The following is a 16,532-nucleotide window of genomic DNA, read 5'->3' as shown; positions in this document are numbered from 1 at the left end:
TATTTAATACAAAAATTTAATCGGTACATTCTTTAAAGGACTCTCATTTTCTACGAGTCACTACGTACACACATAATAAAATCTAATTTATTGTTGCAGGGAAATCGGAGATTGGTGTACAAGAAAGAAAGAAAATAAGACGTGTACGATAAAAATTCTCCGTTCTATTCCTTATATACATAATATTCATGTATTTAGATTGTACCCATTACACCGTAGTAACATCAACAATATTTTTTTTTTTATTCCATTCTTATCGATTTAAATATATTTTTATCTGTATGTTGTATAAATAAATCGTGGAAGGAAGAGGGAGTGTGAAGGACAATTACGGGGAAGGGGAGGGAGGAGTAAGGTGGATGTGGGTGGCTTGTCGTGGGTGCCTAAACGCCTGTCTTACATTCGAGGCTCGTCGTACTCTCGCTTGCCCTAAGATATATACCTTTACGTCTATCTTCTAGCTTTAAGACTATTTTCTTTGTAAACGTGATCACAGTGTAAAGGCGTCGCTATATACGCTAAAGCGGTAAGCACATATGGTGAACACGGGTTAACACACGCTTCTGTGTCCTGTACATCTGTATTTTTTAAAAATCACACTTTTCGCTCTCACAACCTCTTTCTCTCTTTTAAAATCGAACCTTTCGCCACAAACGTGCGCAAACTTTTCTTCGTCCTCGATGAGTTATTCCCAATCAGGCACTTTTTTTGTTCACGATTCCGTCCTTCGAGGATCCGCGCGAGAGTACAACGAGCGCGTGCACGCGCATCTTTTTTTTTCTTTTTGTAAAGGTATCTAAAAAGATTTGTACGTCAATGATGCTTTAATAATAAGGATCGAAAGTGCGAATGACGTGTCCCTAATAATGAACATACGTGCCTTGCGTATAAAATAGTGGTAGTTTTTCGCGACAGCTTTTATATCTTAAATTACAATTATACCGGTCGAAGATAGTAATAATTCGTGTTACGTTGCATTCGTTTATCGCGCGAGACCTGCTCGATGGATGTCTCGACGCTCATTGATTTCTTTTTTTTTTTCTTTTACGCGTTGTAAATCCGCCCGTTGTAAGTTACATTACGCGGCTTACATTGTCTTACTCTGTTAGAAAAGCACCGTTAACGTTAAAACATTCGCTTATCTAATCGTACAGTCCCGTGGTCTCCGGTCATCTTGGAATGCAAAGCAATAATAAATTACTTAGATTCTAATAAATAATTAAAATCGTATTAAATACTATGCGATATACAGAAGTTATTTAAATAACTACAACCATTTACAGCAGTGTTCGCGTGTACGTGTATCTCTCCGTCTCCTTGCGTAAGACGGCACATATTTATTTATTTATTTATTTATTTATTTATTTATATATATATATTTATATTTATATAATAATATCCGTGTATACATATATATCTGTGTATATGTGTCTGTCTGTCTGTTATGTACTGTGACTCTACGTGTATACATACACACATATATATATATATATATATATGCTATCTCAATTTTCTTTCCTTCGTGCTTTCTTTCTCATCTAATACTTTTTCTGTACAAATATTTATATATAAAATATTTATTGGATCAAAGGCGAGAAAGGCGGAGAGGAGCGACTCTCGGCCAAAGCGAACGGACATCGAGATACCTGCCCGAATATGTACGAGTCTTCGGTTAAGAGTCATACCTCTCGAACTTGCCCCCTATCTCTCGTATTAATAATTAATAACGCACGCCCGGCTAACTTTTGTGCCCTGTACATCCTCGCCCCTCGGCTTTACACTAGTTCTTCGTCGCGTTTAAAGTCGATGCAACGCGACGTTTCTATCTAAAGAAGAAAAAAGAATAGATGGGACAAGGCAATATCTTCCGGAGTGACCATGTCATCAATAGTCGACAAATCCTCACGATCCATCGATATCTACGTGCATCGATACGGGATATACGTCACAATATACTTCCGCGATGTTGCGAACCGTCCAAATTCTCCAAATTTGTACAATATTTCTCGATTCTACGTTCTACATCTGCTCGAATGGAAATCCGAATCATTAGGATACGGATTTCTACGTTCAAGGATAAATTCATTTCGCGGTGTTACCTTTTTCTTTCGCTATATTCACATATTTCACGCGTGTAACTCTCGCATTCAAACCTACGCACATAAGTATACGAACTTTCTTTTCCTTTACTTTGTAACGTACAATTTTTTTCCATCTTTGAAGGAGCCTAGCCGTAGAACGATAATAAATGCGTTGCTTTCCTTCTACCTCTCTTCGTCTGTAAGAAATAGACTTTCGATGGACTACATCCGCGTCGTCGCATTTGTTTCAAGCATTCAAACCGCACAGCGTCAACTTGATCATCTCTATGTATTTATTCGACATTTTAACGTACTTTTTTTGCGATAAAAGTACGACATAGTTATATATATATATTTTTATTTTTCGCGATTATCGACAGGGCAATCCACGACGTATCCGCGTCGCGTTTCCATACTTACATCACTAATTTAAGACTAATGATAGAGCTCGGAATATCTCGATAAAGCCCTATGGACGGATAATTCGTACAATATAACAGCATGATGGACGAGTGTTGGCAATATTTTTTTTTTTCTCGCGAATTTCTCTCCCTTTTTCTCTCTTTTAAAGGAAAGGCACAATTTGTCGCGCTTTATACATTATTTTCTGACCGAGCAGACATACTTTCTCTTTTTCTCGAATTCTTGAGAATAATTTACAATTCAACTTACAATTGACTCACCGTTGCGTTGTGACGTTCCTGCGGTTCTCGAATATATTTTTGGCGAGAAACATGTCTGGGGCACGTGGCAGAAAATACTTGTACCGTCATGCTAATGAACACTGAACGTACGTACGACGTACCGATTCTCCTGCCATTTTGTTTCGTTCAATGAAGAAAAAAAAGAAAAAAATAGAAAAAATGAAAAGACGAAAGACGAATTTTAACTGCGGGTATTTCTCTGCTCTCTTCCTCCAGCTACTGATGACTCTTGCTCAGTAAATGCGAGTTGAACTGGTACAAATTGCAGCATTGCTCCCCGCAAATATTGCACTTCCACGGGTTACTTTCGCTGTGACAACCTTTATGGAGGAAGTACAACGTCTGATCCGGAAATGTAATGCGACAGTGAGTACACTGGAGGCCGCTCGTGCGAGGATCCGGCCTGGTCGAAGTAGGTGGTTCGCCTCTCGAGTGTGGATTGGAATTAACGCCGCCACCGCAACCACTGTTGTTACTGCTGTTATTATTGTTATTGGTGGAACTAGTGGAGAGCTTGCGGCGCAGATCGTCGCGCAGCAATGATTTCAACGGGGACACTTTGATCAATGATGGTAACGGTAGATTGCTCGACGTCGCCCCACTGTCGTCCATACCGTTGCTGTTTGGTTCCTGCTTGATGGGTATAAGAGAGATCGATGGGGTAATAGCTTCATCGCCTCCGCCTACGTTCCTAAGAAACATAGGAAAAATCCGATTCGTAATTCGCATTATTTAGAGCACAATTGTCGACGTTTCTGAGTTAATATCTAAAATCTTAAATCTTGTTTATCAATTACATAATCGAGATTAATAATTAAAATAACATGAAAATGTAAGGATTTTACAAATTTGTGAAAAATTTATTTTTTTAATGATCGATTGTTGTAACATGTATTAATAAATATTGCACTTTTTTAAATGTTTACCTATGGATCGTACTGCTATTGATAGATAATTGATGATGACTACTGCTCGGCGCGTTGCTATTGCTGTCGGCACTTTGTGGACTATTGGGACTATCTCCGTTTAGCGGTGCAGGACTTGGATTTCGTTGATTAGCAGTTTGTTCAGGATAAGGAATGGATATTTCCACATGAGGCGTTAGGAAATGCATGGGGGGCGTGGCATTGTCAGTTGAACGGTTGCCAGTACTGTCCCCGCTATCGGACAAAGGTGCTGAAGGCATTGCCTCTCCCGACGTGCAACTATTCATTATGGACGTAGAGCTATTTGGTCCTGGATTATCTAAATCTATTCCATGTCTACGAACAATAAAAAAATACATATAAAATGATGGTAATAATACTTTCTTGAAAATATTCGTGAAAACGGTATTTATGAAATGTACCTATTAAAGAAGTGCAACCTAAGGCATTTCATGGTTGCCGCACGATAATTGCAGAGAGGACACGACTTGACCATATCGTGCTGACCTACGTGTTCGTTCTGAAAATGAGCGCGCATTGCAATCTGTCTTTGGAAACCTCGGTTACATATCGGGCAATGGTATGGCAAAGTTTTTGAATGCGTTGTGAAATGTTCCGCAAGATGGTCCTTCCGAAAGAATCTCTTTTGACATACTCGACATTCATATGGTTTTACGCCTGTATGCCTCATCTAAAAAATAAAAGGTACGATAGGTCAAACATTCACACACAGATAACTATATGTATTTAATATAGATAAAAAGATTATGATTAAAAAAAATTATATATCTTTTTATAATTATAACTATATATCGTTTATGATTATAAGAATTTTGCTTATTCAATTCATAGTGTAACATGTTAAAATGAAACTTTATTTATTGCTTTCTATATGTATTACTTTATATATTACTTATGAGCTTTCTATACTCACTTTGTGTCGTCTCATATTAGCTCCATTTGAAAATTTCATGTTACAAACATCACACTCAAACATCTTTCTGTGAGACCTGATTCCCGAATGGCCCTCGTCTCCATCTCCATCATTTTCTGTTCCTTCTATACCCTCAGCGCTCTCTCCAGCTTCGCCGCTCGCCAGACATTGATCTTGATGAGCGGAGAAAGCTGTCTTATTTATGGTCTCATAATTGTCACATCTATCACATCTAGAATTAAGAAATTATATGTATATATATCCATACATACGCAAAAAAGGAAATCGTCAAGTGATTAGGCATTATTTTCATTGAGATTGTTATCTAATTATTGGCCACATATGAAGCTATGATTCAAATCTCACCTGAATGCAGGAACAGCTCCATCGCTACTGTCATAATTTGTATTGAGGGCTGCCTCGTTATCAGGATCCAACGTTTCTTCCTCCCTGTGATTAGAAGAATCTCCAGCTTCGGCTTGCGAAGAGGAATGGGAGTCTACCTCGTTTTCCCCACCACCACCATCAACCCCATCTGACATGTTATCAGGCGGAAGGACTATCTTGAGTCCGTCATCTAACCTAAGACGACATAAAAATATTTGGATTAGTTGAGCTCATTCCTAGATATTTAACACAAGACAGCTACTCATAGAGATTACGGTAACAATCCCGGTCTTACGCATCGAGAGGAAACATCGAACACCGTTCACTTATTTAGATATAACCTTAGCCTATTTAAACACATCACATCTTCCACTAATGTTCAAGAAACAATGGCATTATCGAACAACGGCGGGATAAGAATCGATCATCTGACACGCTCCGCGTTCCATATTTCGTCGAGCTGAGCGAACGGGAAGCTCGTCGCTCGGGGCACCCGACCCGATATTGTCGTGCCCTACATAACGTCAATCCGTTCATCGTTCACTACGTCGTCGCGCACGATCCCGTAGCGCGGTGCGTCGCAGAAATCGGTTTCCGCGGGGACGTAGGATTCGGCGCTCGCTCGCGATTTCACGTCGACGTCGCGGGAGAGTTCCGCGGAGAAAACGGGCGCTGTTTTTTTTTTTTTTTTTTTTTTTATCGCGCGCGTCCCAGGACGCGCGAGAGAGCCTCACCGTGTATCACCGTGACGTTACGCGCGAGCTCGCGTACGCTCGCATCTCGCGCTCGTCGTCGTCGCGCCGATACCACGACACCGAGCCGATGCCACCTTTACCTGTCAGCTCTCTCTCCGCGCGACGGCCCGAGATCTACCCGTATATCTCGCTGTCAAATCGTGCGGATTCGCAATTCGCGCGAGGGAGAGAGAGCGTGAAACGCGCGAATACGCGGCTCCGAGAGAGGTGTCCGAGTGAGCAAGGTGCAACGGTACGAGTGTTACCCAATCCTGGGAAGATTACGGCATAGAAACACCTGGTAGTAAAGCGCAATGCCAGAGTGCACTGCACTTTGTCCCAGTTTCGACCGAATCCGTCACTCGTGACGTAGTTTTCGCGGCTTTTCCGCGGAAAGTCTCTGGCAGTCGCGCGTACGACAGCGGAGGAGGCGAGAATAAAAAAAAAAAAGATTGACGACGGGAATCTAGAGGAGGGGACGAAAGGGGGAGAAGGAATGGAAGGCGAAGGGAGAACGAACAGAAACCTCTCTCTTTTTTTTCTTTCTTTCTTTCTCTCTCACTCGCTCGCTCGCTCGCTCTCGAGGTTCGCGAGCCACTTACATTCCACGGGGGAGGAGGGGGATCGCGGGAGCACCTTCCTCGGCGCCACGACGGAATTTCGCTCGTCCTCGCCGCGTTGCACGACACTCACGAGCGCTGCCGCACACTCATCTCCGATATTCTTATTTTTTTCTCCCTCTGTCTCTCTCTCTCTCTCTCTCCCTCCTCCCCGTTTCCTCCCCGCGACACCCGCGCGGCGCGCAGCCACACACAAATAAAATGTAACGGAAGTGCGAGGTGTCCGTACGGCACTTCTCTCGCTCGCCGATATCGGCACTGCTGCCAACCGTGTCTGTGTCGCCGCCGTTGGCCGAGGACAACGACGACGACGCGGCTTCACGTTTGTCAAACCGCGAATATCCGCGCCGACGCCGTCGGCGAGTCGAATCGTGCCGTGGATCGCCACGAACCTCGGCGAATTTCGCGCTTATCGCGGATTCCATGCGCGCCGTTCGCACGAATCATAACCTCGTCGCTCCGGATGTGCCTAGGTTGGCATCACGTGCGTAATCCGACGACCTGTCAAACGTCACGCGTCAAACCGTCCCGCTCGCCGTATGGCGTGTTTACGTACGACGACGTTCTTCCACCGAGTAGTCCCGCGATCCCGCATTCCCTAACCTAACTTAACTTACGTCCACTTACGTGAGTCTCGGCTTGGGGACGCGCGAGGAGCGACGGAAACGGGTCATCGGGAACGTCGCGATCTCCCTCCGACGTAGCCATGTGATACCCTCCGCGATCGAACTGTCTCGCGTGAATCCCCCTCCCCCTTCCCTCCTCATCCCGCTGTCGTCGCGCTATCGACAGCAGTGGCAGCTCTAGCCTGACCTAACTTCACCTCATCTCGGCTTGCGCTCGCGTGCACCTCGCCGCGCCTCGCTGCACGCAACTGCGTTGCTGTGTTGTTGTTGTTGTTGTTGTTCGGCTTGCAACGACGAGATTCCGTTATGTCCCGCGTGCAAAGACGAGAATCGTCATTATCGTCGTAGCTCTCGTAACGCCGCCCGGGAATTAAACGCTCCCTTTCGCGTTTCAGTGAGTTCATCAGATGTTTGTTCGAATGTGTGACCAGCATCCGCAAGTTGACAGTCCCCGACTGACATAAACAGGTAATTTGCGATTCCGAGAATTGTCACGTTTGTTTTGCATTCCTACATACATGGTTCCGATACACGTCCACTCGCGATCCCCCGAAGGATACTACGATAAACGAGCATGATTCAAAACGAGAGAGAAATTGAGAGCTCCATTTTTTTTTTTTTTTTTTTTTATTTATTTCGTGCATTCTTGTATTAATATCAGTTTTTCTGAGAAGCAAAATGCAAATAGTACGCTAGCTATTTGCAATAGTACGCTAACTGTCAGTATATTCGTAGTAGATCTGCGGCAGATTTCTGCATCACGCTCGTGTTTCGTCTCTACAGACTTTACAGACTGGAAACTTTGCAGACTGTGATCTGCCAGCAGATTGTCAATGAAACACGAGCGGAAATCTGTCATTTCGTAAACGTTTTAATGAAATATATCATTTAAATTGGTTCGAGATGGTAGATTTTTCTACTCGATGTCTCCGCGATCAAGCTGCCATAATCTTTCTGTGTTTGTTGAATGAAATTTACAAATGAGCATTTTTTTTCTTTCAAGAAGGCGCTCAGATAACTCGCGAACTGAATTGTTTATTTGCACTCAGTGCAGCTGTGCTCGCGAAGAAGAATTAATGGAGCAAAGGAGATGGAAAAGAAACAGAGAGAGAGAGAGAGAGAGAGAGAAAGAGAGAGAGAGAGAGAAAGAGAGAGAGAGAGAGAAACGAAAGTGGGACAGAGATGGACTACATGTTATGGTGGTAGAATGTTGGGCGTTGCTCTCTTCAGTACCTGTTGATCGTCATTTGCATGTTATCAGTTCGCGTAATTGTCTCTATATTACTAACGATAATCTGTGAATTTTTCGGTGATCGAAAATCTTTTATCATGAAACGCTACGGTAAGATTGAAGCAAGTGATTATTTTGACATTTACTCTCTCTCTCTCTCTCTCTCTCTCTCTCTCTCTCTCTCTCTCTCCCTCCCTCTCTCCCTCCCTCCCTCCCTCCCTCCTCCCCCTTTTCCCTCTGCATCTCGGTCTATCTCATTCATTATTTAGGCTAATGTTTTTTTCCGCAATCGATCATCAAATTCGTGTGCCTTATCATTGATAAGAACGTCCGTTTTACGTATGTTAAGTATTCCTCGATGGCTCCTGAGCTCGACATATTTATTCATAAACGATATATTTTTTTTTCTTTGATTTTTTTTTTCTAAAGCGCTGTGTTAATTTCTTGTTTACAATGGATGTTTAATTTTACAGATGATTTTGCCATTTTAAAAAAATCGAATATAATTTCATTGAATGCAAACTAATGTTTTGCTCTCAACAAAATTAATTTAAAAATAACGATGATCATGTATAATTTGGAGTTATATAAATTTATTTCTTAATTCTAAACAAATCCACATTTTCATTTAAATATTTATATTGACAATTTTATACAGAATCTTTTAAAAAAACATTTAATCCTTATTTATAATTCAAATCTTCTTTTATGAATAAAATTTATATAACTTGTACATTAATTTTGGAAAATGTGAACACTAATACTTAATTTTCAATTTTTGAATATTTTTTACTATAAAACTTTTCCTTAATTATAACCCTTTTTTTTATCATAAAATCAGACTGCTTGATCACCAAAAAATGATAGAACAATAAAATACTATGCTAAATTATGGAGAAAATGAAATAAAAATTAAAAATGTCCAATATCTAAGTTACATGACATTATATGGATGATTAAAAAGTATATGTAATTTAAAATCTATTTGCCTCTTCTTCATCCGCATATTCAAGACTATTTATCAGATTGCACTTCGAACGTAATTACTTCTGACGGATGCATCGCATCTCGGTGGAAGCTACATCGTCTGGAAAATCGTATGAATCAGCAGTTAAGTCTTTGTCTCGTCATTGCAGCCTCTGACAAACATGTCTGCTCGCAGAGATGCTCGCAAACTTTATGGGAAAAATTTTTGCGGGGTACATCGGAAAGAAGAGCATTGTTTGAGGAACGTGTAAAAATAATAACTTTTTTTTTGCAGCGTTAAGTGATGGGCAAAGGTGAGGAGAGAAACGGCACGACGGCGCAGGCGAGCGAGTCGACGTTCCTGGCGAAGAGCTCGAACGAGGCCAGCAAGATGCTGGAGGCCGCGTTGCTCCAGATGGACGATATTATTTCCGGTACAAGAGAAATTTACAGGCATATCAAATTCATATATATTAAATTTAAATGTATTATTTATGTGTCCATATTTTTTGTAAATGTTATGTTATCGCCTTCTAAGATTCTAAAGAGATATCAGCATCTTTGTGCTCATTTTATTAAGAGAAGATTAAAAAGTAATCTAAGTCTAAGAACTGATAAGCTCATAATTCATAATGTCCACTTCAGGCTCAGATATGAATATAATTGTTTGAAGTAAATTATAGATTGCGGCTCACCTTGCTTTCGTACTGAGCCTCGATTGATATGCGCCGCAGATTCTCGCTGCAGAATCATCGTATTGCAAAATATATTTTTTTGCAGGTGCCTGTGCCGAAAGCTCGGCCGAGAGCAGCATGGAGTGGAAGAACTCGGTGAAGGAGGCAACGAGGAATCTCGTGACCGCAATAAAGAGCGCGCCGATGCCACCCCCGCCGCCTGATGGCGTCACCCAGAACATCCTGTTGGCATGGATGCAACCGGTGAGCTGACGGAGATAGCGATCTCTGTTCCGTTGACTTTACGCAGTTTGCACACTCGGCGGCGAGCGAAGGACGAGCGTCGTATCCTCATTTCGATTTTGCCCTTCCGCGATTTCCGCTTTTCAGGATGCGGCGCACTCCGGAAACGCGAACGTTTCGCGCGATCGTCGCCGCGGGTGGAACACGTGTGATATCCGTCGCGTGCATCCGTCCGGAACGACGTTCGCATCCGGTACACGCGTCGTATTGGTGCGCACGTGTCCGGGTGCACGCGTGTGTTTCGATCACCGCGGCATACCGGTCACGTATGTCCGCATGTACATCCTGACTTTGTAATCGTTGGACTCGTAATCACGAACGTGATGCTGATCGACGATTTAAATCAGCTATGACTTTAGCGATCCATTTTCAATTAATTAATTTGTTATATGAATATAAAATTATCAGCGAAATTGTTTTCCTGCAAAACAGGTAAGTATAACATGAAATTTCTATGTAATTAAATTGTTACTTTTAAATTAATAGCAAGATAAGAATAATATTTAAATATTTATACATTTTATATATAGTTAAGATATTATTAAAAAATTATTTATTTTTTGTAGAGTTTAAGCAGCTGAGAAAGGAGGAATCGCCTACGATCTTCATAGGTAAGGAGAAGAGAGAACATTGATCTATTTATAAATTGCTGTTGCATCTTTCTCTTTCTCTCTTTCTTTTGCTTGCTCCCTCCCACTCTTCTCGAAGGATTTCATAGCGTTAATTTTAGTTTCGACGGAGACGATGCCGCGACTGGCAGCGCGAGAGAGCACTTCACTGAGATAACATTCGATTGTGTACAAACCCATCGATATTGGAGTCCTGAAAGTACTTTATATAGTGCATGGTGTTCGGTAATATTATTATACCGAGTGATTGTTGTGACAGCGATTTTGTGGAAGAAAGTAAATAACAAAAATGTGATATTTGTTGGCATATTGATATTAGTTTATCTATCATCTATCTGGATCAGATCTACGATCATAATAACAGAAAATAAACGGAACAATTTAAAGGAATAAAACGTGCGAACAAATCCATCATGGAAAACACGTGGAATGATAGTATCGTTGGAGAACGAAAGGATCTCGCTCCTATAATGGAAGAAGAGGATAAAGGACAAGCGAAAGGTTTCTCTTCAATTCTTGTTAAAATTGGACAATTAAAATGATACTAAGTCGATATTTATCTTCCGTTATTTACATCGTATTTAAATTAAAAATACTCGTAAAGTTGATTGATTTTAATTTTAATTTAATCGATTTTAAAATTTATTTGGAAAGCTTTACGATTTTATGATCTTCACGGAAGTAAAGCCATAATACTTGAGTGATTTTAGTTAAACGGCACGATATAATTTGGCAGACGTCCGACAGACGAGTTCGCGAGACTCGTCGCGTTTCGGTACTAAAATCGTGCGGCTGGCTGGCCAGTGCACCGGAGTTAAGCTTTTGATAGAGTCCGAATAAACGGCACGCTCAAAATAGATTGCCTTAACCACATCGACCGTAGTTGACCGCCGAAGTCGCATACGTTCATTGATTCATATCTTGAGTACTAATATAATACATGATTTAGTATCGATTATTATTTTAATCTCTGTTAAAGTAAATGCACATTGGGGATCACTGTTCAATGCGAAAAATAGATTGGCGCGTATTACAATCTTCGAAAACTCATCGCGATGCTATCGATGGAAGAAACCTCTTGAACTCCTCATGCGTATGGATTAAAAAAAGCTTCAACCGTATCTAAATTCAGGTTCAGACTCGTCGGATGCGGCATCGACTATAAAGCGCTGGAACAGTCGATGGACGCCCTCAGAGGGTTACGATTCATCGGGCACGTCGACGAACTCCGACATGGGCGACGATTACGTTGAGGATTATCCGCGAGAGATCAGAGCGGACTTATCTGAAGGCCAGGCACCCTACCGATCGCAGGAATGTTTGTGTCAGGTAGACCTAAGATAGAAAGATTGAGTTCGAAACAATATTCATATACGAGACGCTATGTATTGTATTTACACATTCTAATTCGTAAAATTAGTTATGTGAAACAAAAGTGAGATATCTTTCACCGTGAGATACTGATAATATCGTTGTAGGCTTGCTTACTCGGCTATGCCAAGATGATAGCGCTTCAAGGGAGTATGCCTAATATCTGTACGGTATCCAGCGGCATGGCTAATATCTGCCCAGCGTCGACTGCGCATCTGGGAAGTTTTCCCTCTGTTTACACGATGCCATGCTCAAGGTCGCTCTGTTTGTATAGCATTCTAACTTTTATATCCTCGCAGATATAAATGTTTTTAATGAAATCTAAAAAAATTATCGATTCTTGCAAACCGACAGCATCTCTAGCGAGCTCGCGCATCACGTTAAGGAACACGGGAGAGGCGTCGCCCATTATCCGCACGTTTGTCCCGTGCAACAAGAACCAATATTCGGTAAAGAACGAGAAATGCACGCGGGTAGCAGAACGAATAGTACGACATCGTTGCCGGTAAGCTCAACAGGGAGATGCGCCGGTTCTTTGGACAGAAGGCGACGCAGATTCCGCAGCAGAATAGACCGCGATCAGAGAGCTATGTCTCACAGCGATCTAATCTGCCATGAGAGGGACAGGCCGCATCATTATTGCTCGCTACAGCAATTTCACTACGGAAGCAATATGTGCATAAATAATTATTATAGCAAAACCGAGGTATATTGTATAAAAGAACTATCAATAAAACTTTTGATTGTGTGATATCATAAATTCAAATTTTTCCCCAATTTTTCCTTTATGAATAAAAAAAAATACTTATGTTGCGTTACATTCCGCATTTTAAAATAATGAAACGAAATTTTGTTAGTAATAAATTAATTAAATTAATCGATTTGCTTTTCAGGAACGATTAAGGAAATTGGAAAGCGAACGTGGAGCACTTCATATGGAAGTGTCAGTTTTATCCGAACAAGTAGATGCGCAGTCGAATAAGATTCAAGAGCTGGAGAGCTTGCTCCAGGAAAAGAAAGATACTCTAAGACAAATGGAAGAAGCGTTACAAAAAGTAAAATGTCATGCATTAATGTTAATATTTTACATCACTTGGTTACAGTTTCACATTCTTATTCGTTTTGTAGGAAGTTCTATCGAGAAGCGCTTTGGAGACACAAAAATTGGAACTTCTTACCTCCTTATCGGAAATGAAACTCAGACAAGCTAGTTTGGAACACGAAAATCTGTCGCTGCGTAGCACGAGTCCTTTATCGAATGTTAGTATATATTTAAATAATTAAAAAATATATAAAATTTTACATGTAAAATTCTACATGTAATCTACATGTAAATTTCATATTATAGAATGCTACATAAAATCGCTAAGCAAGCAATTCCATATTTACAGGGTGAGAGATTCAGCAGACATACGGGTCAATATAGTAGTCTTCCTAGGCCACCGACATCGAAGAAAGGCGTTGTATTTGGTAAGGTTCCAAATTTAGTCTCAGGAGCACATACGACGGTACCCTTGGCTGTTAAGGGAGTCTCTGCGAGATGTCTGTCCGCTCCTATTCTAGGTTCCGATCGATCTTTATCTAAGCATGCGGTGTCATTTAAATCTTTCTAACGATGAATACGTTAGACAATATTAATCGACTCGCAGCATGTAACAGCACGTTGTTGCGATTAATAAAAAAATAATTCGCTTGCAGATTACTCACATTGATGCGCATGCATTTAGGCGTCCGCCATTTAATTATTTAATATATTATTATTTAATTATTTGCAAATTAATTTTTATATAAATAATAAAATATTTTTTAAATGCTTTCTTCTCATTGTAATTCTATCATTATAATTTGATCATTTCATTTATGATATTTTATGAAGCAAAAATATAATTTAGTTATTATAATTACATGTTGCTTCGATAAGTATCTGCGGAACTATGCACAAATAAAATAAAGGATTGTGTCAAACTTATCTTAATGCAGACTTGCATTTAATATCCACATATAAAATTTTATGTTATATAAACGAGTATTATTATCACAGCGGAAGAATCGAAAATTGTGATCAGTGAAGCAAGCCCGCAGGTGGAATTGACGCCATCGAAACCACTCGCGGAACTCGGTATGGAAGAAATCAGTGATTGGTTATCTTGCCTTGGTCTGGAATGTTACGCCGCCGAACTAAGACGATGGGGTGCCACTGGATTGAAATTGCTCGATGCCACGCAGGTGCAATTGGAGAAAGAGTTAGATATAAAGAACGCGCTACATAGAAAAAAGTTGCTTTATGCCATCGAATCAGAACGAAGCAACGGCACTGGATTTCTCGGTTCTCATAAGGTTACGATCAACGTGTTATTATAATTTTATCGAATTATTTAAAAGAATTCAAAAAGTTTAAAATTCTTTCTGATATCTTGCAGATGGACAATGCGGCCGTATTACGATGGCTAGACGATATCGGTTTACCACAACACAAGGAAGCCTTCCATAACGCGAAAATTGATGGCAGAGTTTTACATAGATTGACTACAGAGGATCTTTTGAACCTGGGAGTGACTGCACAATTACACGCTGTCAGTTTAAGACGTGGAATTCAGGTACTGTATAATACGACGATTACATCACATATAGATATTACACGATCTGTAAGTATAAATTTGGAATCGATATAAAACGAAATTCAAATTTTAGGTTTTACGAGATTTGAACTTCGAGTTTGATAATCTGGAGAGGAGATCTGTGAATGGAAATGGTGCTGATGGTACGAATGTGACTCTCTGGACGAATCATCGTGTGATGGAGTGGTTGCGAGTAGTGGATCTTGCGGAATATGCGCCGAACATGCGTGGCTCCGGTGTTCACGGTGGTCTCATGATCCACGAAGGTCGATTCACTTCCGAACTGCTCGCCACATTGCTCAGCATTCCACCGGCAAAGACTCTACTTCGTAGACACCTGACGACGCACTTTAATCAAATTCTTGGTAGAGAGGTAGTTCAACAAAAACGAGAGATAGAGAGTACACTTGGATTCGTTCCATTAACGCTTACTGCTAGATTAAAGGTACGTTTTATGCCGTTATCTTGTACCAGATAAAAGCTAATCTTATACTCTTGTAATTATCTCACATATCTGTTTTATCATAATATTAATTTTCTTAATTTTAAATGATGATTTTAAATCAGGTACCAAAGAAATCTCAATTCACACTGAAACGCAAAAAGAGTAAAAACGAGATGGATTTCGGCAATTTGGTTTGCCCGTTGGAGGCATCGCCACCAGGTACCCCATCAACGCCCACGTCAACACCGGGCAGCCCTAATTTGAACTCACCCACATTCTAACCATAATTAAAGCTTCATTCAAGTAATCATCTAAACTAACTTGTAAGTCTAACTCGACTAATGATATTAAAGATCATATTACAGCCATAAGATTATATTTTCGTAAGTTATCATAATCATAATTTCATTTCTGACAAAAATTCATTTTTTCGTTGAATACCATCTGTATAATTTTATATTCGCTTTGAGTGAGCAAGAATGAAAATTATCATACATTTATACAAAATATATTATTTTCACAAACTTTCCATTAAAATTTTATTAGCTTATATAGCAATTTTTACATTAGTAATAGTGCTTATTATTACTAGTTTGTCATTTATTTCTTTATAATTAATGCTTTTTCTTTTTATCAAATCACAAAAGCTATGGCGCTATTATTAACCATTTCAAATATTACTTATTTCTAGTAGATTTCAATCTCTTGATCTCAATAATTAAAAAAAATTACTTTTGATTTTCAGACTTGGAGGATACTGGACAAAGAAAAATTATAGGTTGCATATGAAATGGAATGAATTGCAAAAAGATTTCAATAAAACAAACATGGATATATACATATCCAAATAATCCGAGATGTCCCATAAAAATCCCATAAAAATATCAAAATCACATCTGGGACCAGCAGTTATTCACTGTAAAATACATAACTACATAGAAATGAACATTTTGATAAAAAGTTATTTAAAGCTAACTCCGACACCGCCAAAGTTTTATTAATATTGTAAACTAAACAAGATTCGATAAAAATTAACTGGTTTATAGAGAATCAATATTTTTATTACAAATTATTGAATTATGTAAGTATATCATAAATTGGAAATAAATATTAAATTTATACCTACTCTCCAAATTTATCCACTTTTAATTTCTTATAAGTAGTAACAATGTAGTAATTAATCAATTATCTAGTATGTATTTTTGTTATTATCAAAGGAAAATAGAAATTCGCTCGCGTTCCTAGGCGCAATATAGTTACGATAACAGTCATACTCTTATATT

At 39.8% G+C, this 16,532-nt stretch overlaps 2 protein-coding genes across 11 annotated transcripts; one reads left to right on the top strand and one right to left on the bottom strand.

Annotated features, from left to right (window-relative positions):
• Positions 1-144: 144 nt before the first annotated feature.
• LOC105432785 (uncharacterized) lies at positions 145-7,153 on the bottom strand. Of its 4 annotated transcripts, none has more exons than XM_011647736.3 (6): positions 7,014-7,153; positions 5,012-5,227; positions 4,646-4,877; positions 4,134-4,402; positions 3,712-4,047; positions 145-3,476 (listed from the first exon to the last, which is right to left on the bottom strand). In XM_011647736.3, exons 1-6 carry the CDS (start codon positions 7,151-7,153, stop codon positions 3,002-3,004), a joined length of 1,668 nt encoding a protein of 555 aa, XP_011646038.2. In that variant the 3' UTR covers positions 145-3,001. The 4 variants fall into 4 exon arrangements, with proteins under 4 accessions (XP_011646038.2, XP_011646040.2, XP_011646041.2 ...); XM_011647738.3 differs by lacking the exon at positions 7,014-7,153 and adding an exon at positions 6,369-6,541; XM_011647739.3 differs by lacking the exon at positions 7,014-7,153 and adding an exon at positions 5,767-6,007.
• On the top strand, positions 6,685-16,374 carry Liprin-beta (liprin-beta 1). 7 transcript variants are annotated; one of them, XM_089083895.1, is made up of 12 exons: positions 6,685-6,870; positions 7,408-7,480; positions 9,505-9,643; positions 9,990-10,147; positions 13,080-13,241; positions 13,315-13,446; positions 13,578-13,749; positions 14,228-14,523; positions 14,607-14,783; positions 14,878-15,249; positions 15,372-15,572; positions 15,995-16,374. In XM_089083895.1, exons 3-11 carry the CDS (start codon positions 9,514-9,516, stop codon positions 15,528-15,530), a joined length of 1,758 nt encoding a protein of 585 aa, XP_088940021.1. In that variant the 5' UTR covers positions 6,685-6,870; positions 7,408-7,480; positions 9,505-9,513; the 3' UTR covers positions 15,531-15,572; positions 15,995-16,374. The 7 variants fall into 7 exon arrangements, with proteins under 7 accessions (XP_088940021.1, XP_088940022.1, XP_088940020.1 ...); XM_089083896.1 differs by having other exon boundaries at positions 6,687-6,859; XM_089083892.1 differs by lacking the exons at positions 6,685-6,870; positions 7,408-7,480; positions 9,505-9,643; positions 9,990-10,147 and adding exons at positions 10,902-11,316; positions 11,948-12,144; positions 12,294-12,442; positions 12,541-12,892 and having other exon boundaries at positions 15,372-15,468.
• The last annotated feature ends 158 nt before the right edge of the window (positions 16,375-16,532 follow it).

This window comes from Pogonomyrmex barbatus, unplaced genomic scaffold (assembly GCF_055798465.1).
Source record: "Pogonomyrmex barbatus isolate J1 unplaced genomic scaffold, ASM5579846v1 scaffold8, whole genome shotgun sequence".
NCBI classification, from domain to species: domain Eukaryota; kingdom Metazoa; phylum Arthropoda; class Insecta; order Hymenoptera; family Formicidae; genus Pogonomyrmex; species Pogonomyrmex barbatus.
This window is presented reverse-complemented; position numbering and strand designations above follow the sequence as displayed.

Bases quoted from the DNA above. Each gene is read 5' to 3' on its own strand.
- Liprin-beta (XM_089083891.1), top strand. From the start codon at position 11,229: ATGGAAAACACGTGGAATGATAGTATCGTTGGAGAACGAAAGGATCTC. The intron at 11,317-11,947 runs GTTTCTCTTCAA...ATCTAAATTCAG, and splicing joins GGATAAAGGACAAGCGAAAG to GTTCAGACTCGTCGGATGCG. The intron at 14,524-14,606 runs GTTACGATCAAC...GATATCTTGCAG, and splicing joins GATTTCTCGGTTCTCATAAG to ATGGACAATGCGGCCGTATT.
- LOC105432785 (XM_011647736.3), bottom strand. From the start codon at position 7,153: ATGAGGAGGGAAGGGGGAGGGGGATTCACGCGAGACAGTTCGATCGCG. The intron at 5,228-7,013 runs GTAAGTGGACGT...ATGTCGTCTTAG, and splicing joins GTCCCCAAGCCGAGACTCAC to GTTAGATGACGGACTCAAGA. The intron at 4,878-5,011 runs GTGAGATTTGAA...TCTTAATTCTAG, and splicing joins GGAGCTGTTCCTGCATTCAG to ATGTGATAGATGTGACAATT.